General features: G+C 41.6%; 1 protein-coding gene across 1 annotated transcript in view; it reads left to right on the forward strand.

Moving 5' to 3' along the window:
* The window catches only part of cacna2d2a (calcium channel, voltage-dependent, alpha 2/delta subunit 2a), a gene marked incomplete at both ends in the record, with an annotated part of 137,303 nt that overhangs the window by 71,825 nt on the left and 38,628 nt on the right, over positions 1–26,850 (forward strand). The window contains 3 exons of the mRNA XM_079218441.1: positions 316–375; positions 16,257–16,301; positions 20,174–20,312. Of these exons, the coding sequence (XP_079074567.1) occupies positions 316–375; positions 16,257–16,301; positions 20,174–20,312 (244 nt within the window). The remainder of the gene's footprint in view (positions 1–315; positions 376–16,256; positions 16,302–20,173; positions 20,313–26,850) is intronic.

Below are 26,850 nucleotides of genomic sequence, written 5' to 3' on the forward strand. Positions count from 1 at the left end.
CAGCTTCTCAAAACATTTAACAATTGTGTGGAACCGATTCACCTAGTGGCAGTGTACAAGCAGTTGTTGGCGTGTTGTGCAATACTGTGATTTGGACTGATTAAGAAGGACAGTGTTTTTCGGTTTTGGCGCTCCCTAATCCTTTGAATTATCCAGCTAATTTACAGCTGTACCAGTTTTTGTCGGGAACAAGGTCACCGCCATATTCCCATCTGTTTGTCTGTCTCTCTCTCACATATGCACAGACGTACACACAAATCAATGTCCTATTGACTTCTGACATACACACTGCTGTTTTTTTGTGTTTCCTTGTAGAAACTGGCCAGGGAGGCGGAGCAACTTCAGAAGGAGCATGTATGGCAAGACGGTGTGACGGTAAAGTAGGACACCCACTCCTCTCCCTCCTTCTCCGAGATCTCTTCCTTCTTTTTTCCTCTTCCTTTCCAGCCTACTTTATTTGTAACTCTTTGATGACAATGTGATCAGCATCACAGAGACAATGTGGTAATAAAGCCTAATTTTATACAAGTGGGAAAAACTAGAATACACACAAACACAGTCCTACACGTACGCACGCACACTATAATGGCTTACTCTTGCAGTTGTTACTTTAATAGTCTTCAGTATTATCTAAGAGCCTTCTGTCTGCTTTATTTCACAGGATACAGCAAGTTGAACATTGTATTCTTGTGCAGCTGACCTTTAAAACACAAGAGATCCGCTCTTGAAATAATAAAAAAAAAGGAGGAATGGCATTACTCTGGTCTGTGGGTTTAACTGTGTGTTTGGGAGCTTGCGTGCTCCACTGACTCTCAAATTTGCAAACATTTAAATGCACCATGAACATGCAAGCATACTGATGCACATGCACACATACACATATACACACACATACATAGTATGTACATATATATATATACATACACACATACACAGTATGTATATATATGTGTGTGTATATATATATATATATATATATATATATATATATATATATATATATATATATATATATATATATATATATATATATATAGCCTCACCCGACAGCTACACATGCACAATCCCTACTGTCATATCCTCTGTCTCCAGGGAGACGAGCTCGCTGTCATGGTACACTTCCCACAAATGGATTTTTAACCCAGCGCCTCCTGGGGTATATTTGAGAAAAGGCTTTAACTGATTCAAAACGAATAATTATGAGGCCTACTTCCCTGCAAAGTCCATTTTTATTCATGGTTGCTTACTCTCTGGAGCTGTAGTCTTCGGGTGGCTGGGCTGCACCCTTCCCTCCCTGCTGGTCCGAGGGAGGGAGCTGCAGTGCGGCTGTCCCTTCATCTTAGGCCGGAGGGAAGTTGATGCCTGCCTCTCCCTGACCGGCTCTGATGCACCTCTATCGGATGTGTAGCCAGCCATGCAGGAAGTGGAGCCGGGGTCACAGTGACCACACACAGCACACCTGTTCATAAGTAGCTGCATCCAATATGGCATCAATACCTTCTCAAGTGGAAAAGCCAACATTCTCTTAATCCAATCGCCCCCGCCAAAACTACTCTCTCCCTCCTTTCTGTTTTTCTTTTCTTGTTCCCATCTCTCTTTCTGCTCAGTCACCAGGATCACAACCGCCCTTACCCTCTGCACCTCCATCACATTCTTATACCTCTTTTGTTATTTGTATATCTCTAATCAGGCATGAAAATAGTTGGAATATATCATATTTTTGCGAATACTGCAAAATAATCCTTATGGTTCTCCTCTATTAATAATGTATTGGAGCTGATTTCATTTGCCTTTATAATTAGGCCAGGTAATGAATCTCAGCAGGGGCGACTGTGAAACCATTAAAACATCTCACAAATAGGTGGGGGTTGGGGCGAGCAGTAGAGGTAGATATGCCACATCCTTGCAAAAAGATTTTTTCTCTTCGTAGATTTTGTGCTTTCCTAATTTATCTTTAGGTGAGCACTCTGCTGACTGACACTCTAATTAGATTAGCATGCTCTTTGGGCATATTCGGAGAAATGTGCCGCATCTTAAACTAGCGGGTGAAGCAGACTGTCAAATGAAGAGAATAGGTGTTTATGCATGAGTGTGTGACGGTGCATTTTGATAGAATTTCTGAGTGTGTGTGTGTGTGTGTGGGGGGGGGGGAGGGTGTGGGGGGGCTGGGTGGGAGTAGTTTTTGTTTATCGACAAGCGGTTATTTATTTGCATGTGTTTATTAACGGCATGTTCAGTACCTGGCCCAGCCCATCTGCTCGCCTCGCCAAACTGGTGACATCATAGAAAGTCAATGATACGCCTGTTCCTCATAGCGGCTGCCATCACAGCTGTCACTTACCGTAGCAATGGGAAGACCTCACTCTTCCCCTCGCTCTCTCTTGTACGCACACATTCAAGCTTTTTCTTGCCTAAACTGCAGAGCCAGTTTTCTGACCATCCCAACTGCTGGACATTATGGACGTCAAAATGTTGATCGTAACAACTGTTGTGATGGTCGTTCAGGGTTTTAAATCCATTGGCATGAAATGGTGTGTGAAATGGACATTAAAGTGTTGGATTGCCGCTGATTTCTCAAGGTCAGGTGCCCATCCCTCTGTGACACTCGACTATTGTGTTGGCAACAGAGTCATCCCAAGGCGACACAGTCATTTCAGTGCTGCTTTGCAATTCTCATAGGGAGTACAACTTCAGAGCCAAATATCAAACTGAAAATTGGGAGCAAAAAAGCAGAGCTCTGTGAAACCTTTCTGGATAGCATCAGCATATCACCCATTTCTATGTTTTCTATTTCATAAAGAGGTTATGAATCAACTTGATCCTACAGTCCATAGGTCCAATGGCTTTGACCCAAAACATGAAGTTTACAATTTTTGGGTAAATGTGCAACAATATACATCTACAGAAGGTCACTCAGATTTAAATATTTTACAGAAACACACACTTACAATAATACCATTGTGTTAACACAGTCAGCCAGCCAAAGTGAAGTAAACCATTTCCTCACATAAGAGCCAGCTGTTCTTTCCATTTTCTCGACTCTTGTGAGGGTGATGTCACATAAGGTAGTAATCCAACTTTCAGGCACAAGATCTTCAGTTCGCCAGGCAGCATGGATCTGTTGATGCCATTAATGATTTATTGCCTAAGCTTGTGTATCTGATCAGTGTCCTTCATTACTGAGGTGTACTATCTTCCTCGCTTGGTTCCTCTAATACGGTTGGGATTGATGGAGAACCTTTGTTGTGTCAATTTGTCTGAGATGCTTCTGGAGTTCGATGGCTTGAATTCCATCCTGGCCTTTGTCAAGCTTCCTGTTGTAAGGTGCTGTTGTTGTCAAGGTTGTCATGCCCTGATGGGTGGGAGATGGACTCCAGACTTAAGCAGCTTACCACTACACACTTGGAGGCCCTTATGAGGATTTCAATCACCATGGTGAAAACCAATCGGGAGATGGTACACCCTGCCATTATGCCAATCTCCATGTGGGGCCATGTGGTGGTAAAGTTTGATATTGTGAAACAGAACAGATCTTGAAACTGACTAGATTTGTAATGGTCTCAGGTATCCTGAAGAAGTCAAGCGTGAGGTACAGTTCGGAACAGTTCGGAACACGTCGGCAAGGTCAAGGAAATGACATCCAGGTGTGTTTGAGGCATCTAGAGAACCCTGGGATACCCACTTTTTGGACAATTGTGTCTACAAGGTTGTTTCTCTCCAGATAGCTGGCCATCCCCCTGAGCCATGACTCTGAAGTAAATCTTATTCTCTATATTGAGGAGAGCGATCGGGTGGATTCGGCTTCTCTTTTGGTATCAGGACTGCTCCTACTCTGTTTTATGCTTTGGGTATGATTCCCTTCTCCCAAGCACCACTCTTTAGTCTCCACTGGAGGCGAAGAACATCAGGATCACTCATGTATAGTCATTACGTTACTGTCTGTTCCACCTCCCTACATTTTGAAGGATTGATGTCCATCTGGTGATCTGGTTGTTTGTTTGGCGACATATCCGATGAGATGTTTGCACTGGCCTCTAATCATTCTTACCAGTTACTCGTCCAGCTCTGCTCTTGATGTCTTCAGATTTCCTCCCTTTTCTTTGGTGAAAATTGATTTCACTAACTAACGTGATCTTGCTTATTCTTTCTTTTTTTGGGATTTACGCATTACTGACTATTCAAGGGAGTCACTGGAGGATCCCGGGAAAATGTTTTCAAATATATAGGATGTTACAATCCAAAGTGCCACTTAAATTCCCGTGCTCCCAATGGTGATGGTAGGCTCACTGGACTGCATTACTCCAGTGTTGAGAAAGACAGGGCAGATATTTCATTGAGTTTTTCAAGTGGGCTCCTACTTTCATCAAGGCTTCACTGAATGAGCCCAACTGTCTCCAGTTGACCCCCCTCTGCATCTGGCTAGTCAGCTTAATTGGTCGACCAAATGGGGTCTTTTATCCTCAGCTAGAGCCAATGGCTACTCTGCTCAGCCCCCCCTGAATTTTACTTCATGGCATAGCAAAGGGCTTGTCCGCTGATAGGTCCCTCTTCAGTCTCTTCAGTTAATGTTGCCATAAATCCCCAACATCCAACTTCTTCTGGCAGGCCTTTGCTCTCCAACACCGCTGTTCTGCCTCCGCTGCAAGCTCTGCATCACAGTTTCTTTCTTTAAAAGGCTTTCTGTACAGCATCTTCCCATGAGACTACAAGCTCCACAAAATACACAGTTCAGTTTTATTTTTTGTTTTCCTTGGGAAAAAGGGGAATAAACGACAACAAAAATATCATCTGTCTGCCAAATTATTATTTTAAACATCTGTATTTGCTCTGAATTTCACAGTCAGTGCATCCCTAGAATCCATTCAACTTTTGTAATGCTAAAACAGCTTCTTTACATCTGTAATGTCACTATTGATGCAGTTAATTTACCAGTGAATATATTGTTTTCTCACTGATCACAATGTAATTATGATTCACAAATGCATTTACAGAATCTTATGAAATTTCTGTTAAAATGGGTTTCTGGGCCTTGTGTAAAGTGACAGCTGAGGAGTTTTACAGATGCCTCTTTAATGTGTCTGCATGCAGTTTGAATGTATGATACATGGTAAGCTTGGCCTAGTTTAGCTCAACTCACGCATGTGAGTGGGCTCAGAGACAATGACTAATGCTGAGGGTTTAATACTTCGTAATGTTAGCCTCTGGTTAACACATCTTTTTACAAGGACAGAATAAACAATATCCCCACGATTACATAATCATCAGAAATACTCTATACTACTGTATTCAGCAATTATATTACACCATAAACTATATCCAAAATATCGTGGTTAGTGAAATTAGTAACTTTAGCAATATGTGATTAGTTTAATTTTTAATATGCATCCACCATTGGAAAACTTTAAAAATCAATATTTGATATAAAAACAATGGATCACATGAATAATTGCATGTGAAAAGGGTCGCTAGTGATGAATTCACACATAATTAACACTGGACTCTGCAGTCTCACTTTCGCTTTCGTCTCAAGTTCTCGCTTTATGTTGCTTTACAGCTTTTTTAGCTAATTGTTTAGATTTTTCAGCCTGCAACTTTACTGTTTTTGTTCATTCTCATGGCTCTCATTTGTTCACCTGCTCAACACCAAATGGTGTACAAACAGAGAAAGTGACCAGCTTGTGAACATAGTCGAGCATTTAGTAGCTTCAGAGACAGATATTTCTCTCAGGGGTTGGTGGAGACCAAAAACAGTGGACGGTGAATGTTGGACATTAATTCATCAGGTGGCCAGAAACACAACTCCAAATGAATGATAATGTTGCTCTGTGTTTGCTTAAGTTAACCATATAAATGTAATAGTGTGTCAGTGTTGTTTTCACAACTTGTTGCTGCTGCTGTCAAGTGGCCAACAAAATCAGTTATTGCAAGTTATGATGCATTTTCCGTATCTTAACACAGAGTTGCCTTTGATCCAGTAACATTTAGTCATTACCCTAAATTGGATAATCCCCCCCCCTTCAACATACTATTCCTCCAAACTGCACAAAGAGATATGGAAACGCCATCAACTTGTACGTTTTAGTCTCAGCAAGATGGCACATTTTTTAATTTTTTTAATTTTACAAAATGGAAAATTGATAATGGTCAGCATCATTTTCAAACTAATTATAAGATCAACAATATATTATCAGCTGCATTATTGTCAATCAGTTGTTCAACCACTCATCTCCCATCATATGCTGCTCCAGATGATAACCGCTGTCGCTTAGCTAAAAGAGGGTCGACATGACGTGCAACACGTTGGACCAGAGACACAAGATTGGATGAAAGAAAGAACCGAGATTGTGGATATCGGAGGAAAACCTGTACTTTCCATCAGATTGTGATGTGGCAGCTGCTGTACGTTTGAAATGCATTAGTGCTAATAGTGGTGCCATTAGGGGAGAGAGAGGCACTCTGTTGATGGGTTGCCATGATGAAACCAGGGAGAGGGGGTGACAAAGAGAGGCACAGAGGGAGAGAGAGGTGTAAGTGAGAAAGCAAGTGACTGAGGGAAGAAGGCATAAGAGACAGAGAAAACGGGAAACAGAGATGGAGCCATCTTCCAGGCCATTTACTGCAATCATCACTCTCTAATCAATCAAGCCTTTCATCATAGGACAACACAATCTCTCCTTTTCTTTCTCTTTTTCTCCCTCTGCCTCTTTTTCTATTCATCTCCACTCAGCCACCCACTCTCATACATAACACAGTAGTATTCATGTGACCTCTTTCCTGCTCCTCACACATGTATGTTCATTTGGTACCTTTTGTAATACCTAAAAATAGTATTCACACAGCCTACAGTGTCCGCCTCCCCACTGCTAACAGCCTTTGCCTTTCTGATTCATATTCTGCCAATTTCTTTAATTATATACTGTGAATTCTTTAGTGGGCATCAATTGCAGCTAGTATTTCGTTTCAGCCACATTTACTGCCCTGAAGTCCCAATAGGTCCCCTATGTAACATGACCTTAAGTGCTAGGGGTACTAGCTAGAGTTGCAAGGGTTTGTTCACTTGACCAAGTTTGGCTCTTTTCATAATGCCTCTATTTGAGATAATTGGCCCTTCAGAGGAAATGAGTGAGAATCATTGTGTCGACTCTCAGCCCATCCCTCGAAGCTACCAGCTCCATTAGCCACAGAATACATTAGTCTTATGAGGGCTGCCTTTGACAGATTTAAATTCTGATTCTGGTAAAATAGACATGACATGAAGGGGTTTTGTTTCATCTCGCTCTACACTCAACATGTCTTTTTTTTTTTACGTTATTCCTCCTTTCTTTTGTCATTTTGAAAAGTTGCTAAACCCCTGTTTTCATCTCTCACTGGGTTCACTAAAACAGACCATTTGTCCAAGCACATGCATTTTTAGTATTTGTTATCAAATATTTTCCTGCTGAATTGTGACATTTTCTCTTCCCCCTACTGTGAAACTGAATCAAATGGATGGATGCAGGAATAATTGGTGAGGTAGTGGTGTTTTTCTGTAATTGATTAATATCGGTTTAGGTTTTTTTTTTGTTTTTTTTGGTACTGACCATCATGTTAATCACTTAATTTATCTGTTCTGTGTGACCTAAATTGAATATCTGTCCCTAATTTCTATTGCCATATGCATACCTTGTAAAGCAGAACCACAACCATCATGTGTCAGCACCACCGCTACCAAAACTGAAAATAATCTACAGGGCGTAGACCCGAGAGGCAGAGGTTGGAAATATAGCATTATGTGAGTCCTTTTTTTAAAACATATACACAGTGCTCATTTCAAACACGGAGCAGAGCCATGCGGTATAATCACAAATAAACTGCATCTATTTTCATTGTGTGCAGTTTTTTTCTATTCCTTATGGCTGCGCTTAGACAGACTGCTTACAGCCTGCCGAGCACGTAATGGAAGTCATAAACAGTGTTATCACTGAATCCTGAGCCATGGAGCGGACTTCCATCTGCTCGCCACTGGAAGGGAAAGAAATAAGGAGGGGCTATGTGAAGAAAAATTCCTACGGTTTACATTTTGCAGTTTACTTCCTATCAAATGTATCTGATGGTGTGGAAACTGGATTGAGTTACCTGTTCTCAATACTGAAACACATCTGTAAAAGATGCTAACACAATAATGAGAAAGGTTGGAGTCTGTGTGGATCAAACATGATCTGATTACTTGATTAATTAGTATTATGTCAATACAGACTTTACCTTAAACTGGGCTGCAGCTCTTCCCTCCGGAGCGTTCCTGTCGTGTTTTTCTTCACTTTATATCAACAACTTTGATGAGGCTTCTGGTTGCTGTGGTGACCCAGTAGTTTGGCAATTTCAGCTTCTTGATTGCAGAAAATTGTCATTTGCTTAAGTATTGCTCTCCAAGGTAGAAATGTCCTTTTCTCTGTTTTATTCTTTTTTCTTACCTTCTCCAACTCTTTTCTCTTCCGCTCCATCTGTTTCTCGACATCTCTAACGCTACTCGGCTGCTTCAAGAGAGACCTCTTGAAAACTCATGCTGTTCTACTTCTTTCGAGTAGGGGGACATTGGCAAAGTCTGAAATGACTCAGAATGGAAGAATCACTGAAGTACGGGAGCAGGTAATGAGAAACGCAAAGATAAAAAGAGCACAGAGAAGAAGAAAAGTTCAGGTGTGTCAGTAAGCCTTCAATCAGCAACAGATTGGCCAACTGTGATGTGGCATGCTAGCCAGGAGGGTTGAGAGAGTGGCCTCCATGTCTAAATCCTACTGATCGATCCCCCTGCCTCACAGGAGATGGGAATCAATAGTGAGAGCAATCCAGCGGACTTTCAACACATGGCCAACACCCATGAAATGTTATTTTTAAGGCCCTTCTGGCCAAAGCAGAGTTTATTGTATTGTATTTATTGTTTACTCTATTTCAATAAACATTGACACATATTGTCTTAGCGCTGATAGCTTAAATCATTGAGCGATGCATTGATTTATTTATTGACAGAAAATTAATCATTAAACATTACTTTTGGACATTTTGTGCCTTTTGTTAGAGTTCACAGTAGATATGACAGGAAATGAGGGGAGAGAGAGATGGGAAATGACAGGAGAACAATAGCAGTGGTTTTCCAGCTGAAGGGCGGATAATGTGGTTTATGGCCTGTGCCTTAAACACCCTTTTCAGTCTTCAGAAATGTAATGTCACGATTATTCATTCATCTAGGCCCAATTAAAAGGGATGTTCACAGAAAAAGAAAAAACACCTTTATATTTCCTATCCGAGGCTTCCTTGTGTTCCAGCCTACAAAGGTGGTCCATGAAAGAGATGCGGGCAGGTTTTCATTTTGTGAGGGGTGACAGGCTGGTTTTGCTGTAGCAGAGGGGAGATGTCTGCTCTGGTTATAGTGTTTACTCCGTCTATTCTGTCCCTGTTGTCCTTGGAGCCTGCCCGCAGATTTCTTAAAGCAGGCTTCCCTTTGTCATTTGAATGTTCAAATCACTGTGAGGGACAGCAAGGCATCTGATGGAAATGATTACAGGGTCGAAAATAACAGGTTACCTTTGGCCGGCGTTGATTGTTGATTGGCCACTCTCAGCCAGCCTGTAAAGAGGGAGTGGGGACTTCTCCGGACTCTACGGACTAGCACTGGTAGAATTGTTGATAAACATTAGTGAAATGAAAAACTGTATTCGACCCACAAGGAAAAATGGAACCTGGAAACCTGTCATACATGTGTGTGGAGCTCCAGTGTCAAACCAGGCTGCAGTGTGATTGGACAGGGACTGAATACCAGTTTGTTTGGGATTGGTCACCCCGGCTACAGATGCTGTAAAAATGTTAGACGTGGATAATTGCATTTGCTTTATCAAATCCCTCTGGAATCCAATGATAGCATTAATATTGCCATGGCCTGTTTATCTTATTTGTCTTTATTTGGTGTTACAGCACCTCTTTCCTGCTTCCCCTCTGTTGATCAGATTGGGGGCTTGTTTGGGAGGTGTTGGCATGCGTGTGTCGTGTTGGATAGGCTTTTTATCTGGCACTGTGTCCATGCAGTGTGGTGATGCTATCAGCGTTTAAACCTGCTCCTCAATGGAGCCCTGTCAGCCAACAATGGAGAGCAGCATTACCCAGAGTGCAGCAGGACAATGCCTTCTTTCGTTATCGGAGGATTGGAATATTCACAGACTCATTTAACTGCTTTTACCAAGGGGGAGTGTCAGGGGGGGGAGGAAAGGAATAAGAGCGAAATACAGGATTATTTCACCTGCAGGATGTTTACAGAGACATTTATAGAGCAGAAATTGTAGATTCATGGGTGAAATTGGGGGCATGAAATGTAACCATGGCATATGTAACCTTAATATTTCTTTAAATAATGTTTTCCTAATTTCTTCTTTCTTAATTGTCCTCCCTCTTTCTCTGCTCCTTCACTCCCTCTTCTATCTCTTGCGTCGCTCATGCCCATCGTTGTGAGTCTTTGAAGTGAGTGTGCAGTTAGGAGGCACAACGCTCTGTCTGAAGAGTAGCAAGACATTGATGAGATGTGCATGGAGAAATTAATTTACTTTGCTGAATTTGCACTGTGTATTGGAGCTTTAATCTGGGGGCACATTTGTTTATTGGCATACAAATGAACATCTGCATGGAGCTATGCTTGGACGCCATGGTCTCAGCGGCTCCCTAATCGCTTGAAAGCCTGGAGATGCAGAGCATGCCAATAAGAGAGCGAGAGAGAGAGAGAGAGAGAGGCAGGCGCGCCCAAGGCCTCCGTCATGCACTCCTTTATCTAAGTTTCACTCTCGCTCAATAGCTCTCTCCCTCTCTCTTTCAGGACAACAGTTTTAGTTTCCAGTCTTTATTGACTTGACATTATAAGGAGGCATACTGGAACCTTCAGTGGTTAACTTTTCAAATCAGAAAAAACTAAACAACATAAAGGGTAAAGCAGTGACTCCCAATAATCAACTGCAACAAGTTGTGTTCAAATATGTACTATAAAACTGTTTATTTAAAAGTTGGATGTAATTATGTTACTGTATTTTGTTTTTTAATGATTCACATTCTTGTTTTCTTTTATAATTGTTGCCAGACGTGTTTATTTACCTGAACAATGACAAGGAGCATCATGAAAATGAGGGAAATGCAGTGGTCTTAATGGCCAAATGTCTGTCTGAAGTCGATTAAGTGGAGCAACACACAATGTAATAATTTAAATGTAATAATGTAATAAGCTGCATAGAATGTAAGAAGAACATGAGCGCATAACATAAATGAATGCATATAAAAACTAATATTACATAAAACGTTGAATAATGTAATACATTCTGTGCATACTGTAATATTAGTACTCTTCTTGACTTTTTAAAGCATTGAAACACTTATAGTGTTTCATGAAAAATTCCAATTTAAAGCAACTGGATATTTTCAGCAATCAGTTTCATCAATCATTTATAGATTGATGAAGCCTCTTGAATGTGTGACATAATTCAGTGACCTGGACAAATGAGAACCTTTACAGAGATAATGTACTGGTTGATTCTTATCATGTGAAGTAATTGTTCCATACATAATGATTCCTGTTACCTTAACATGCCTGTTCAATTAATTTAACATAAGAACGCATGGGCGTGATACCTGCGCACAGACTGCTGTCTGGAGAGCAACAAAGTAAAAGATTGGCAACTCCATTCGGGCATTCTAGCTGCTGGATCCCACATTTAATTCCAGGTACAATTTAGGTAGAATGATAAATACTTTTTGTCCAAATATTTTTCTTTAACCTTTCTGTGAATAAGCCCTATGCCCACACCCAGTAAAGGATATGATTTAATATCATGTGAATCAAAAAAGCTCCACCAAAGAACAAGAATTAATATTTTATTCACAGGATACCCCCAAGATCAAAGTGGTTAAAGGGTTTTCAGATCCCTGACAAATTCCAACATGTCTATGATTTATTTAACTCTGTTTGAAAATCATTATTCACAAGCTCACGTTTTAACACTTATGCAAACTTGTAGACCTTCTAAACTGAGCTGAAATAATTTGTTTCTGATGACATATTGTGATTTCAATTTGTCGTTTCTCCTTTCAGTATGAATGCCCTTCTGCATATATTTCCTTTAAATTTCCTTCTCCTGATGAAATTGAATGTCAGTCATTTAAACATGCGTAGATTGCAATGCACCTGTATGTTGTGTGTTCACCGGAGTCAAAGTGTACGAGTATGTGCTTAGCCTGAAGGATTTCATTCCCTCCTCTTACTGGAGAGGTCTCACAAGCCAATATGGCCGAGTGTTTATCTAGTTTGAATGCCTTGAGTTTCATACCATTTGACAAGTAGAGATGGGATATAAGGATGCTGTGGAAATAGAAAGACAGAACGAGAGATAGGTAGAGACATGAGAAGAGACTTGAGTGGGGGAGATAAGAAAAGTGTGAACGTATAGCTCCATAACAGGTTTGCTTCCAACTTTACGAAAGCAGTTCTTCTCTGCAGCAAAATCACGTTGTTTAGTTTTTCCTCCTTTATTCTGGTTGTATTTTCACATTAAGTGAGCTGTGTGTGTGCGTGTCTGTCGGTGTGTCGGTGTGTACCTTATGAGCTGATGTGTGTGTGGGTTAATGAAGAGCAGTAAATTAAATTCTTTATTGTGTTTGATATAATGTCAGCTTCCATTAGGGAAACTGGGGCTACGAATGATTGCTAGACTATCGAGGCCAGGAGAGGGGTGCAGTGTGTGTGTGTGTGTGTGTGTGTGTGTGTGTGTGTGTGTGTGTGTGTGTGTGTGTGTGTGTGTGTGTGTGTATGTGTGCGTTTCTGCGTGCTTGTGTGCACACCCCAGGGCACGGCGGAGGCACAGAGTGTGTTCTGTAATTATAAAATCATTAGCAGGTGTCCAGAGGAGATATGAATACGACTGTAATCTGTCCCCACCCATGATGGAGCGCTTGTCTCACACTCAAATGTCAACCTGTCTCAGCCAGTCCATCGAGAGATCTCACACCTTCACATTCAAAAGATTTAGTCCCAGCGACCACACTCCGTCATTTACATGTACCCCTACATATGACAGCCTTTATGCACCAGCCATTTTTCAATAGCATATTGTTACCCTGTGCGTTACCGGATAAATCATCTGCCAAGGTCCTCTGCACATATGATGTCATTTATGGGCTGTAAAGGCTCCGGCTTTCACTTCAGCAGATATTTTGAAGTTTAAATATGTAACGACAAGCAATGGATGACTTTCAAATAACAGCATGTAGCGATGACAAGAAAACACGCTGGCAAAAGAACAGCCTCATAATCTGACAGGCGTACAGACAAACAAAAGATAGGCAGGCATGTATCTGGTCAGACATAAAACCGAGCAGACATTGTCGCCCCGGCGAGGAGACAAAGTCACATTGTAATCTAGAGTAGAGGGGCGGTTTCTATAGCAACAGTCGGCATCTAACCTGCGCACCGCTGCTTTTGCTGAAATCTGAAATTGGTGAAAGGAGACTGGTATGGAGGATAGAGAGATTGAGAAAGATGAAGATAAGACAAGGCAGGGAGGAGGAGGAGAGATGTGGCTAAGGGAGGAGAGAGGAAGCAGATCGAGATAAGGGTGAGGAGAGCGAAGGAGATGAGCAAAGGAAGATTGATGTAAGGGAGGGGCTGGAGATCATCACCTGACCTCAGTGTTTGTCTCCTGTTTGGAATTTGCTGGGCCACTCAGCATGATAGATTTAATTTACTGATAGCACACTGAGTCAGTGTGAATTTCTCCAACTTTGTATGTGTCTTTGCGTGTGTGAGAGCATACACGTGGCCTTGTTCGTGCACTCGCTCTGTGTACATTCACAAGTGTGTACATGCTGTATATGAGGGTCTGTAGGTATACATTTATGCATTATACATGTGTATGTGTGCAATAGCTGGGTGGAGCTCAGAGAGAGATGTATGTAGGATAATTGCTAGCTTGGTGTCGTATCAGATGTGTGTTTAACCCAGACCCTGAGCCCACAGAGACCTGTGACCAGCCGCAGCAGATGGCCATGCCACCCCTGGGGGCTGCTCATAGGGTCATGGTGGCCTAGGACTCGTCTACATGGAGCCACCTCTTCTGTGCACGCCTGTGTGGTGTCAGAGTGTGTGGCTGGAGGCAGAGGTTGTTGCGTTCATGAGGAGGATCAGTGTAACTCTAAGTGCTTGTGTGGTGTTTAGAGATCTTATTTTCATCATACTGCGACTTGCAAACAATGTTAAAAAGTATAATTTTCTAATTTTCTACTCTAAATACTGCCTACATTATCAATGTTTCTCTGTTCATTTATTCAGGTTTTTTTTTCATTTAATTGATCACCTATGACTGTATATTGTATTATTTGCAATAAAAATAAGTAATAAGGTGCAAAATAACAACGTGCAACAATGAAGCGTGAGCAAGGGAGATACGGCGTTGGACCTCTCTCTAAACTCTTCTTCAGCACTGTGTGGTATGCTTTTTTTAGTGTATTATTTGTTTTAGTAAAGCTGCTGGACGGTGTCCCTCGGGTTCAAGGAACTCAGCGTTTATTTACAGGAAGCAGTCCTGAATAATGAGTTGTAATGCCGCAGTAGTGAGAGTTAACTCTTTAGAAGCAAAGGAACAAGTCTAAGCAGGACTGGGCTCCAGATCAATCCTGCTGGCAGACACAACAACACTGTTGCTCTGCCACAGTCTCGCTCTCTTTCTCTTCTCTCTCTGCAGAGGCACAGGCTATTTTTAGCCCTGGCAGCTCTTTCCCCACTGCACCCACCACCACCACCCATCTCTCTCCTCCCAATTCATCCCTTCATATCACCCTGACCTCAGCCTCCATACTAACCCTCCACCTTAACCCAATGTACTCTCTGAACGATCCCCTCTGATCCCTCCACTCAGCTCCCCTCTTTTCGTCCTCATTCCTGATCTTTTTGACGGAGCTGTGGAGGCAAGTTGAGGAGATTTGTCAGGGGGAGGTGGGGGCATATTCTGCTCCTACTCCATCTTGTCCACGCTCATTACCCAAAGACACAAGCTGTGTCCAGGCTGGTCTGCCCCGTGTTTGGTGTCAGTGTGAGTTTTGATCATACTGTGTTTCTTTGGTGAGTTGTTAGGGACTGAGCCGAGCTGATGACTGACTCTCTGATTAGCACTGGAGGCCGGCCAAGACCCCGGTCGTGGTGTGTAGAGAGGCTCTAATGCCGAAGGGTGCTGAGAGAAAGGTGGGGGCTCGCAGAGAAAGAGAATAGTTGTGCATACAGACGCTGTACGAGTTAAACAAACACAGGGCGCAGCATGCGTGTGAGACAGCGGGAGAGAGATACAAACAGGGAAGAGCAAAACGGTGAAAGCCAGCAAACGGAAATTGAGAGAGGACTGAGTAAATTGTGTGTAAGTGTCACCTTACCTGTACAGTAGAATCTCTCTCTCTGCCAGGCATCCTCCCTCATCAGACCATGACCAGAGCTCCTCCAGTGAGGGCGAATCAGTCACTGTGGTGCCCTTGAGAGTGTGCCCTCAGTCAGCCTCCTCATGATAATGAGGCAGGACCCACAGACGCTATACTCGCTGCATGCAACCTCTGCCAGCCCTCACGGCTGCCTCTACGGAAGATAAGGACGCCAGAAGAGAGGAGGCTAACAGCCTGGGTTTGGGTTCCTTGCTCGGGGTAAATGCAGAGAGCTTGATGGGGAAAGTTGAATCTGGGGCTTCGTCTGTAATTAGAGCAAAATAGTGCATCAAAATTGCATACATTTACATTATTTTTCTTATTCCTTATTGTGTTTCTCTCCTTTTGTGAAAGCTGCTTTCCTAGACAGAAAACACAGCCAGTTGAGGTCGATAAGACTCCCAGAGAGAGTCATATTCACAGTTTATTCTTCTCTCATTGCAATTTGAGCTCACACACAGCATTTTTTTTATAGTTTTCCACAACACATGAAAATGTTCCGACAGTGTTTTTAACACAAGTTCGAACATGTGCCACTAACATTGCATCTTATTTACCAAAGCATTGCCCAGATACATTCAGTTATCTGCTCACCTTCCCATGACTGTCATTCCACATCACACTACTTCTCCTGTGTTCTGTGATGCTGATTATATTCTCATGCTGAACAGTGTGATTGAATATAACCTTGACTCTCTCTAGCTTACCACCGCAAAGGGTCAGGTCTGATATAGACGCTGCTATATCTTCTCTCATCACCTGTCTTCTCACTTTTCTTTTCTGCACAGGAGAATGACATTTCATACTACGATTCCAAAGCGGATTCAGATTATGTGAGTACAGTACGGACTGCTTCCCCCCTCCCTCGTCTGCCTGCCTCAAACCCCAAATCCCTGCCACCCTTTCCTGCAACCCCACCCTGTCTCTACCCTGGCCTCCTCGGTGTTGATGCCCCCACTCCCCCGGTCACAGACCCCTGGGATGTCTGTGTCTGTTAGTGAGGGGGCACTGCTTTATGGTGAGTTGGTGTGACAGAGCAGGGGCAGGCCGACGTGCATGTGACAGTGGCTTCAGCTGTCCTCCCCCAGTCTATTTTCCAGAGTTTGCTCCCTCCTCACGGATTGCAACTGTGTCGACTACGGAGCTGGGTTTGTTAGACCTCCGCTCCAAAAGACGGGTCTTATCGCACTTTCATAGACGAGGACGCCATTTCAATCATGTGTGTCATTCATGCTAAAGAAGATGAATCTCGTTGATGGAACAACCTGCAGGCTGGGTAACGCAGTTTCCTCCAGAAGGACCCTACAAATCCCTGTCGTTTGGTCTCACCACGCCACCACGCCGGCTGCAGTGCCTTCTTAGGATAGGTCACACTCGGAGCCCGTTCCCACTGATTGATTAAGTTGCGAGGAGGAGTGCAAGAATCCCCGCTAGATCACCAAAGCACAAAAGATGGGAAGACAGTGAGATAGAGAGAGGAAGAGAATGAGGCGGAGGAGCAATAAATCATGGTGTGATTTTCTCTTTGTGCACGCCACTCCTGTGATTAATGACACAGTGCTTTAGGGCCTGTCAGCACATCTAATTGGAGAACATCAGTCATCATTAACATGGCGCACTGAGGTCGAGTCACTGACACACCCCTGACCCCCACTTCACCAACCCCGCAACCACCCAACGACAGTGGCAGAGGTCAGTCAGAGGTCCTTCCTCATCCCTGCAAGCCCAACAGTACTCTCATATCTGAATCGTGATTCCACCCACTATGACCTCTTTCTATTAAGGCCTTATCACTGGAGAGAAAATCCACCATATATGTAATAATGTCCTGCACTATCTGCGAGATATGATAAGAACCCACGTTTAAAAAAAGGTAAGTGATCCGTGGGCTCTCTTATTTAAGGCTTGTCTCCTCTGTTCCCTATCCTGTACTCTATTCCCTGATACTTTCTCCTCTTGTCACTGTACCCTTGATATAAAAGTGTAATGTGATTTTTAAAACGTGTGCCAATGCATGTTTGAAGCGCATTTTATTTATGTATTTCTCTTATTCACTTATCTATCAGCCACCTTTGGGCTCTTTGTATTAATTACACATTCAGATTGTATTGTCCTTTAATGGCTTCATTTTTGCACTGTCGTCTGCAAGTTTCACAGTATTAAGACTTTCAAGTCTTATTAGCCATTGCTTAAAACTACAGACAAGATCAGCGCTCACATGCAGAGTAATAATGGGAATATTCTTTGGACCACATTACCCCACTTTCACTGCAATACTTTTATCCGTCCGGTGGAAAAATATTGTGAATCTTGTTCCTTGATAGTAATTTACTTTGAAGAAAACCATCAAATGTAGAAATGATTACAGGTCAAATTATTCTAATGTTTACTCCAAATTGAAAATGTGTATTTTTGCTGTTTTTAAGTTTAATGCGTGTGTGTTTAATGTTTAATGTGTTACGGCAGCTATTTACTAATCGTAATGTTATTTTTTTTTGTAAGGATTCCTTGTTTGTGTTCTTCCTCTATCTCACTCGTGCCTGCAGTCTTTCAAATAAACACCCACTCACACACATACAGGGTCTTAAGTGACATGTTTGAGGTTACCCCTGGTTGGCTGGAGGCGGGAATGAAAGAATCTTCAAACTGTCATCTCTGGCCTCTTCATCCTTTAATTAAACCTTGAGAACGGGGAGATAAAATTAACAAATTGGGTAATGAATCGAACAAAACAGGTGGTGGATAGTTGAGGAAAATGAACCAATCAGTCTTTGCTGCGTGGATTTATTCAGCTCCTAATTAGACACTGCCTTGGTTAATTATGATTGGGCTCTTCTGAAGAAAAAAAAAAAAAAAAGAACTTCCTGCCCGACATTGACAGAATTAGTGTCAGACTGAGTGATAAACAAACACCTCAACCTCGCAGCTAGTGCTGTTGAAAAGACAGCATTCTTTAATATTGTTTTAATTACTCTCAGAGTTGTATGATTTTATTGTGAAGCAAAAAGGCAGATCTGACCTGGAAACAGTCACCATTTATTTTATACGTATCTCTTGCTTAGGAAGCTGCATCTCTGTTTAGTTCTGCCTCAGTCCTTCAATCTTTTCTCCAATTTGTACAAAGTAAGAAATAAAACAGCCTTATTGGATTGGAACAACAGGAAAAGATAATTTTTAACAGTGGTAAAATAACACGGTACAGCAGCGCCAGGTCAGGTCTCAAAAGGTGTAGACTAAAAACAACAGGACGCTAGACTAAAATTAATAAAACAAAAATCATGTCCAAGCATTGTATACTGTTCTTGTCTCACGACCTTTCATTTATCTAGATAAGCTATCTGGTGATGAACAGGAACTTTGTGAGAAAATGAAAAAGTGCTAAAGCTGTATCACTTCTCAGACTTTTAGTTTTCGGAAAAAGTATTGCAAATGTTCACAAGAATTAAAATGTACCTCTTTTTTTACATTTCTAAAATGCTCTTTGATTTCATGTTAAGAAAAATCTAAACTAAATATTTAATTTGATGAGTATTGAAGTAATAATGTATCAGTTGTGTCAGCATTTAACATATTTCTCATGGTCTCTGTCATAACAATGGTTGCTCCTTATGTTGACTTTCAATGGGACTTTAGCACAACTAACCCACTTTCTGTCCCAACAACAGCTTGTAATTACATTTTAATAGTCAATTAAAGTTGGCCCATCAATCAATTTCTGCTGCGGACATGGAGTTTTGATTTAATTCCTCCAAAAAACAAACAGCTTTTATCATGTCAGATCCAATTAACCCAAGCTGCTTTATTAAAATGAAAAGTGATTGCAGTTGCACATTAGCTCCACTCACATTTATATTGAAGTAAAATCATCTTCTTAGCCATCAGAATACATGAGGAATGATCAGAGATATGAGTTTTGTGCTGGAGACTGGAGTTATTTCTAGCTGGCATTTTTTTTTCACATCCCACAATCACTTCCCCCTGTGGGAACAGGCACAGATTGGACTCCATTGATAACTTATCAAGATAAACAGCTTAAATGTCAGTTCTCTTTTATCTTCTGGCTTTCTTTGATATCTGACACTTTCCTAATGCAATATGTGTGTCAGGCTTTCTCATAATGTACAATGGTCACACTGAGCAGTTGTACGAGTGCCAAAAAATATTAGAAATATGCAGCATTCATACCGGCAAGAGAGAGGAGCCGATCTGTTATGAAATATGCTATAATTTGAATGGGTGGGAGACTAAACTGTGATTAAGTGGTGTTTGTTGCTAGTTATTGTTGGGGTTAATTTGTATGGCACCTCATGTGTCTGTGATAGTCATCTCAATTACTAATGAGTCTCTCTGTTAGATGTCTGCTCTGATACCTGCTGTTGTTCTCTGACAAGAGGGAAACTATAGAACCACCTAAATCTGAAGGCGGAATTATTGCTATTTTTGTGCTTAACATTATTCAAATGCTATGCGACTCTATGTGTGAGTCAGAAAGAGAGACAGCGCTTTATTATCTGCCCCAAAACCACAGATAGGCACTATAAAGACTCAAGATGGGAGGTGACAGAATGATGTCCTATATTTGCTTGTATCCACATGTGTTTAATTGTATGCTCACTCGTGTTTGTGTGTGTGTGTGTGTGTGTGTGTGTGTGTGTGTGTGTGTGTGTGTGTGTGTGTGTGCATGCGTACATGTGTGTGTCTGCAGACGGAGGATGGAGAAGAGGAGAACCCGCTGGAGAGCGCCACGTCTTTGGAGCTGGAGTTTGTGGACGATCCCAATTTTAAAAATAAGGTCAACTACTCTTCCAGTGCGGTGCAGATTCCTACAGACATCTACAAAGGCTGTAAGTACACAATAATACGTTGTCTATGAGTGTTCTGGTGGAGAGGGGATTGAATGAGTGGCACTGTATACGCTTCATAAAACGTATCTGGGAACACATGTACTGAATTAGCTACGACAGTTAAAAGTGACCTCTGCCATACTGAGTGCTGTGTAGCGCACACTTCATTTCCTTTATGTGGACAAAAATGTGTGTACATTAAAATAAAGGTTTACACACAGATACATCTATAACCACATTACAAGCACAAGTTTCTGGAGAAAATACAGAAGCCTCAACCACGTTCATTTGCAAGTGTTTTTGCCAACTCATATTTCCCCATGAATTTCAATGGTTATTAAAAACCACAAGCAAACTGGTGTTATATGACGATAGAGTGGTAGTGGTAGTACTAATATCCCCAAAGTATAATTGTATGAATAAATGTATGTGTAAACTCCAAGTCCAGGTGAGTCATGACATGTTTTACAAGAAGATACAAGTGAGGGATTTTGAAATAAAAATACTTAAATATACTAATACTTATATGTGTTGTATACCAAGGGATGACACAAGATATAATCGACTTCATAATGTATTTTTGGTTCATTGAGGTTAAATGGTAATAAGATAATGAATATCATATCTGGTTCACCTGTATCATAAATGTTCCAAGATGTCTCCTCTTGGTTGTAATACTCACCGCTGGGCTGTGGATAGATGACCGTCTTGACTTGACCTGTCCCCTTTCTCTCAGTATGTTAGCTGGATCTTTCCCTCCTTTTTCATCAGTCATCACTTTAACACACCAACATGATTTTAGATGACAGACGGTCTCTCACACATATCTGCATGCCCCCCCCCCCCCCCCCCTCCTCCTGGACCCTGCCCTGCAGACATCACACCCTCCTTAGTCTGTAGCTGCCAAATGGACAAAGGGGAACACGTGTATCTTCTGGGACTCTGATTTGGCTTGGCATGTTCCCTCTGTTATCCACCTCTAACCTTTTGGACGCTGTCAGGCTGCCTCTTTAAAGACTCAAAAACCAGAGCATGTGCTGACAGACCGACATCTTCACAGTGGCAATTTTTTCTTTCAGTTATTATCTAGCTCTTTGCCCTCTTTGTTGAACAGGCACTGTATGGCACCTGTCTGTGACAATGCCCTCCAGCTGTGTCTCCAGACAAATCTTGTCAGAATTAGACACTCGTGGTTCAGGAGGAGACGTCAAAGGCTGCAGCTAACTCACAATAGAGCAATCAGGCCTGCCCATTGTTCCCACTGCCATTTTGTGCCAGCTCTGGTTTCCCTGTCTGAAGCTATGAGTCAGAGAATAAAGGCCTCTTGATTGAGCCTGGTGGAGACTAGAAGAGTAGAGTGGTACAGTGCATGAAATTTGCTTTTCCACTTCTCTTCTGTGGGAAATGTTTACTATTGATGTTTAGTTAGTTTCCATTGTGTGGTCTGCTGCGCTGAGATTGCCAACTGCAAATTTTGTGCCAACTCCATTATGCACATGTGTGTGGAGTTTTAGTCGTTGCTTATGAATAGTCTTTAAAACATGTTGCTGCTCAAATGTACAGTCATTTTTCAAGACACTTTTCCACTAAACTTCCGAGCACAAATGAAGTTATTAGAGACATACATTTTGAGATGTCAGAAGTGAAATGCAGTGCAGACTAAGTTAAAGGGGAACTGATGTTACACATCAAAGTATGTTTAAAGGTCTTGAGGGGAACTAGTGCATGTACTGCTTTAATCCAGAGGGAGCTGTAGGAAGTCCGGTAAATTCATCGGTAGGGACTGAGAACATCAAGTTTGAACATTTAAAAAATCTGGGGGTGCGGCGTTAGAAAGAAATCAGCCGACCTCTGTAGCCTGCTCCTCATCTTTGCTTGAAGCTAATGGTTTGAGGCTACATGAGCCACTAGCATACCAAACATGCATCTCTGACCTAACTACCACATTGCATTATGGGTAATCTGTGCTTTGAGTTTTGACAAGGAAGAAGAATGTGTGTATAGAAAAGACAATCTGTCTAGTTCTGCTGTATCTATTTATCTCTGTTTCACTTATTGGAGTGCAAAGCTAAAGTAGAGTACTCTTTTATCTAACTTAGTTTACAGAAATGTACATGAAGTTCATGCCAATGGAGTTGCGTTTGCTTTAGCGAGATGGTTAAGGGGGATTATTATCCAACGTCATGTTCTGCTCTGGGCCCAGTGGGAGCCTGCAGAGTGCCTTGGAGAGGATGTCTGAGGAAACCAATGTGGGCGGATTGTTGTCCTCTAGGTCTGGAGAGGTCTGGATCTACAGTACATCGGTGGGTTCAGGATTAGCAGAAGAGAAGCAGTGTGAGTGGGTAGATTCAGTGTTCATTGCACAGGGGGAGGCCAGAGGAAAGGCAGAGAAAAGAAAAGTGTAGGAAGAATGGTGCACGGTCCAAAGTACAGCATAATGTTCAACAGTTGGTGTGATATTCTCAAGAGCTGTTTATGAGCACTTGCTAGTTTGTCTTGTTGGAGTAGCTTGTTTTGATTTGTGCACATTGTTAATGCAATAAATAAATAGACTGTTTTTCAGAAAATGGCAGCATGAATTGATAATGACAGCAAAATGGGTGTCCTTGGGGACGGACTGAGAGAAAGGCACAGATAGAAGGAAAGATAGAAAGAGCAGAGGTGAGAGGAGAGGCACTTTAATAATAGAAACCATTTAGAGCAAAAAAATAATCTTTTTCATTTTTTTTATTGTGATCCTTTCAGCAGCTAAATGAGGCGGTGCATACGTCCTGGTTTGATTTGTCTGCTAGGCCCCATGTCCGTTTATTGAGATTGAGAGTGTTCCCTGAGCGCAGTAATGAACCATTTTATGATTCATTATCCCTCTGCTGATTCCTGCTGCCAAGTCTGCAAACTTTCTAATTAGCTTAGGTCAAACATTCATACAGTTTTCATCTAATTATCGTTGCTTATTACGGAATGGACATCGCAACACAGTCACGTTGATGTGGGTGGTGTGGTCTATGGAGAAGTAGAAATATTTTTCCAGGGAATGTGACAGAAATGGTGAGGAAGAGGCAGGGATTTGCTGAATAATTGTAGAGGAAGGGCTCCAGGAATACAATATGTACAATAATCACTGAAAAATTAAGATGAAAACAGCGAAGGAATATGCAAAAATAATTCTTTAGCGACTATTTTGTAGATTCAGTGGATTTTCCCTAGTAATTAGACCCAGTTCATATACGGCAGAGGATGCTAATCCAGATTGGGTCATTCCACAGTTGCATGTCCATTATAACATGTTGAAAATGCTGAAGGTTGTATATCAGCCTTTTTTCTTTTTTTTAAGTAGCAATTATGTGTGTATAGTGTACACATGGTGTGTGGCCACACTAGTGTTTATGTGAGAATAAGAAGCCACTGTACCCATCAGGGAATAAAGAAAACCACCAGTGAATGTGGGAAGCCCTTTCATTGAATTTGAAGTTTAAATCCACTGCATGCGGCGCCTTTTCTGGCGGCCTAACGTCATGTTGTCAGTTTGCTATTGTTGTCAGGCACAGTCAGAAACTTGGTTATCAGAAATGAATGGCGAGGACTGGCCAACTGTGTGTGCAGATGAAAGAGCAGAGCTTAAATGTTTCCATAGAGTGATTAACCCAACCCCACCCACCCACCACACACACACATGACAGCCATGATTACCACCCTTCCCTGTACTTAACTGTCCGATGCACCTTTCTTAGTTTTTCGGTCCATACTGGTATATGACATATGATCACTTATTAAATTGATATGGCAAACTTACAAACATTTGCTTAACCAGGAGATACACAAAATATTAGCATTCCATTGGAGTTGTGTTTTTGTTGTTCTAATAGATGTGAGTCCACTCTTAAGTCTCCTTATAGTTTATCCTGGGGAAGATATATGTCTCTTCACCTGCTAAATGCTGCACTATGTTCTCCAGGTCCTTGCTAACTTTGTCTGGCTGCCATTTGCAGACTAAAATGCAATGTTTTGGAGAGTGGTCAGCAGTAATATGTAGGCTAAGCAATTGGCTAAAACTATTAAATTATTTATGAGACTGTGATTAACGAGAGAAACAAACCCAGAAACCATCAGTAAGCTTGTACTCCATGCCCTTTGAATGTTAGCCTCCATTTTGCTGCTGCACTCTCTGGTCTTTGGTTGGATCCCCTCTGGGAAGCTCCAAGCAAAAAATCATTCAATTCACCTTTGTAAAGAGCACATTGCATGGGCTGTATGTAATGTGCAGTGGAACATTGAGTGCAACAGATACAGTCGATAGAGAGACAGCGCAGTGTCGTATACAATTTGAAAAGAAGAGAAAGATGTGCATCTGCAGGGATATGAGTTAAACTCCCTCTGATGTCTCTCATTTTCTATAAAATGTATCTGAAGAGAAGTCCGCTCACCTGGTACAAAGCGGACAAAGGCGACTTTTGAACAAGACTCAGGTCTGTTTACAAAAGGCAGGGAAAGTGAGAATGAGAGTTCTTTGTTACGCAGTGCAAAATAATATGCTGTGGCTCCAATTAGGAAATGTTCCCTCTTTACGTTGTGCTATTGCCATACATTTATATAATATCGTGCTACATTTGTCATCTTAAATGCATAAGCTATGAGTCTTGAGATTTGCTTCAGCTGAATGTAAAATGCCATCTTTGTGCTCGTGCGTGCGCGTGTGTGTGTGTGCGTGTGTGTATGCGCGCACAGTGCATGCTGCCTGTTTTCGTTTCACACGCCCCAGGTTTCTTCCAGTGGAGGAAGCTTCCCTGTCAACCAACTCACGCCATGCTGGAGATCAACTCAGCCCGTCTCAACATCAAACCAGATTTAAATGTGTGGAAAAAAGCAAAAGTGATTTGTGAAAGAAAAAAAAGAAAAACTAGTGAAAGTGCAAAAGGAAAATGGAAAAGAAAGCAATAGAGAGAAAGGGGGATAAGGGAAATGGGATTTAAAGTTAAACCAAAAGAGAAGAAAGAGAGTATAAACACTGTGGGCTGTATTTCTGTCATTCTTGACTTAACAGACTCCTGAATCTCTCTCTCTGCCCCTCACCATCCACCCTATAGTGTGTGCCCAGTGAAGGGGCACTATCATTTACCAGCACACTAATGAGAACAGTCAGCACAGCACAACTTCACTTCACTCACCACCAGGCTCACAAATTACATTTCATGTGTTTGTTATTTACTGCTCTTCTTTAATTAGAAATATTTTTTGGATTACTATTTAGCAAAACGAACTCCTCTGACAAATACACTCATACTAAATGCTATTCCTGAGTGAAACTGCTTCAATCCTTCCCATGCATTTTAATTATAATTAGTTAGTACTGCTGTTGCAGTTGCAGAGAAATTCTTACAGACCCATTTTGTAAATCACACTGTAAAGAATACAAATTAGGTTATACAGTTATCTTTTGGGTGTTTTTTGTTCCGACAAAGGCTACAAAAAAACTCATTTTTCTTTGGGAAGGCTTAGACTTTGTTTTAGCATGTCTTTGTGAATGTGTGAGCTGCTGCCAGTTCCTGTTGCTCCGGTTTCCTCTGCAGGATGAAAGTTTTAATGTTCAGGCTCTTTAACACAGCCAGGCCACAAAGCAGAGCCTTAAAAGGAGAGAAAAGAAGGAAACAGGAGAGAGGGGAGATGGAGAAGGAATTGGGTTGACAATACAGAGAGACACAGCAGAAGGTGCATGCAGAGGCAGAGATGCGCGGCTCTGAAGACTTGAAAATGTGCAGAAAGGTGTGGGTTTATCACCCAAATCACAACAAAACATTTCCTCACTTACTTTTAGTGTTACTTGAGAACATATCACAGGGAGCTCTTTAACTTATCCAGTATAGTGACATCATTGCTGGAAGTACAGTACATCTTCCTGTTGAATTTTGTAAATGTCACTTCTCAGTGCTGCAAGCACTAAATAAATTCTATACTTTTTCATTGTTGTGTGCTGGAAGCAACCTAAAGGAGCCAGATGTCTCAAAATATGGAAAACTTTAAACAAAACCTTGCAACAATCTGCATGTATTTGTAGTTAGAGTTAACTGACCTGTTAAGTAAAATGACCAATGCTTTTCAAAAATAATTAAAACCTCTTTTACTGCCAACAAATCTTGTGGGATGCAGTTAATTGTCAGTGACTTATAAACAGTTTTAGCTCCTCCTATTTGTATGCATTACCTAAAGATACTGTGTATAAAAAATAACCTTTAAGTAATAACTTTGGGAAAATATACTGTCTGGGTGTTAACTCACTGAGATTCAAAACAAGCTGCATTTGTCTCATTGTTGCGCTCCCTGTGTGTTTGAGTAGTGTCACCTATATGTTGAAGTGAGTAGAATTAAACGGTTCTATCTATACGGACCTATCACTCGGTTTAAAAAATAGACTGTAAGCCTTCTTGGCGCTGACAGGGATAATGGTTATGACTCTTCCAACAGACTTAGCTAATAGCTTCTGCTCCATTACCATTATGGATGTCGGACCACTTGTGTTCCACTCTGATATATGACAGGCCAC

The sequence above is a fragment of the Taurulus bubalis genome, assembly GCF_910589615.1.
Source record: "Taurulus bubalis genome assembly, chromosome: 5".
Classification (NCBI taxonomy): Eukaryota; Metazoa; Chordata; class Actinopteri; order Perciformes; family Cottidae; genus Taurulus; species Taurulus bubalis.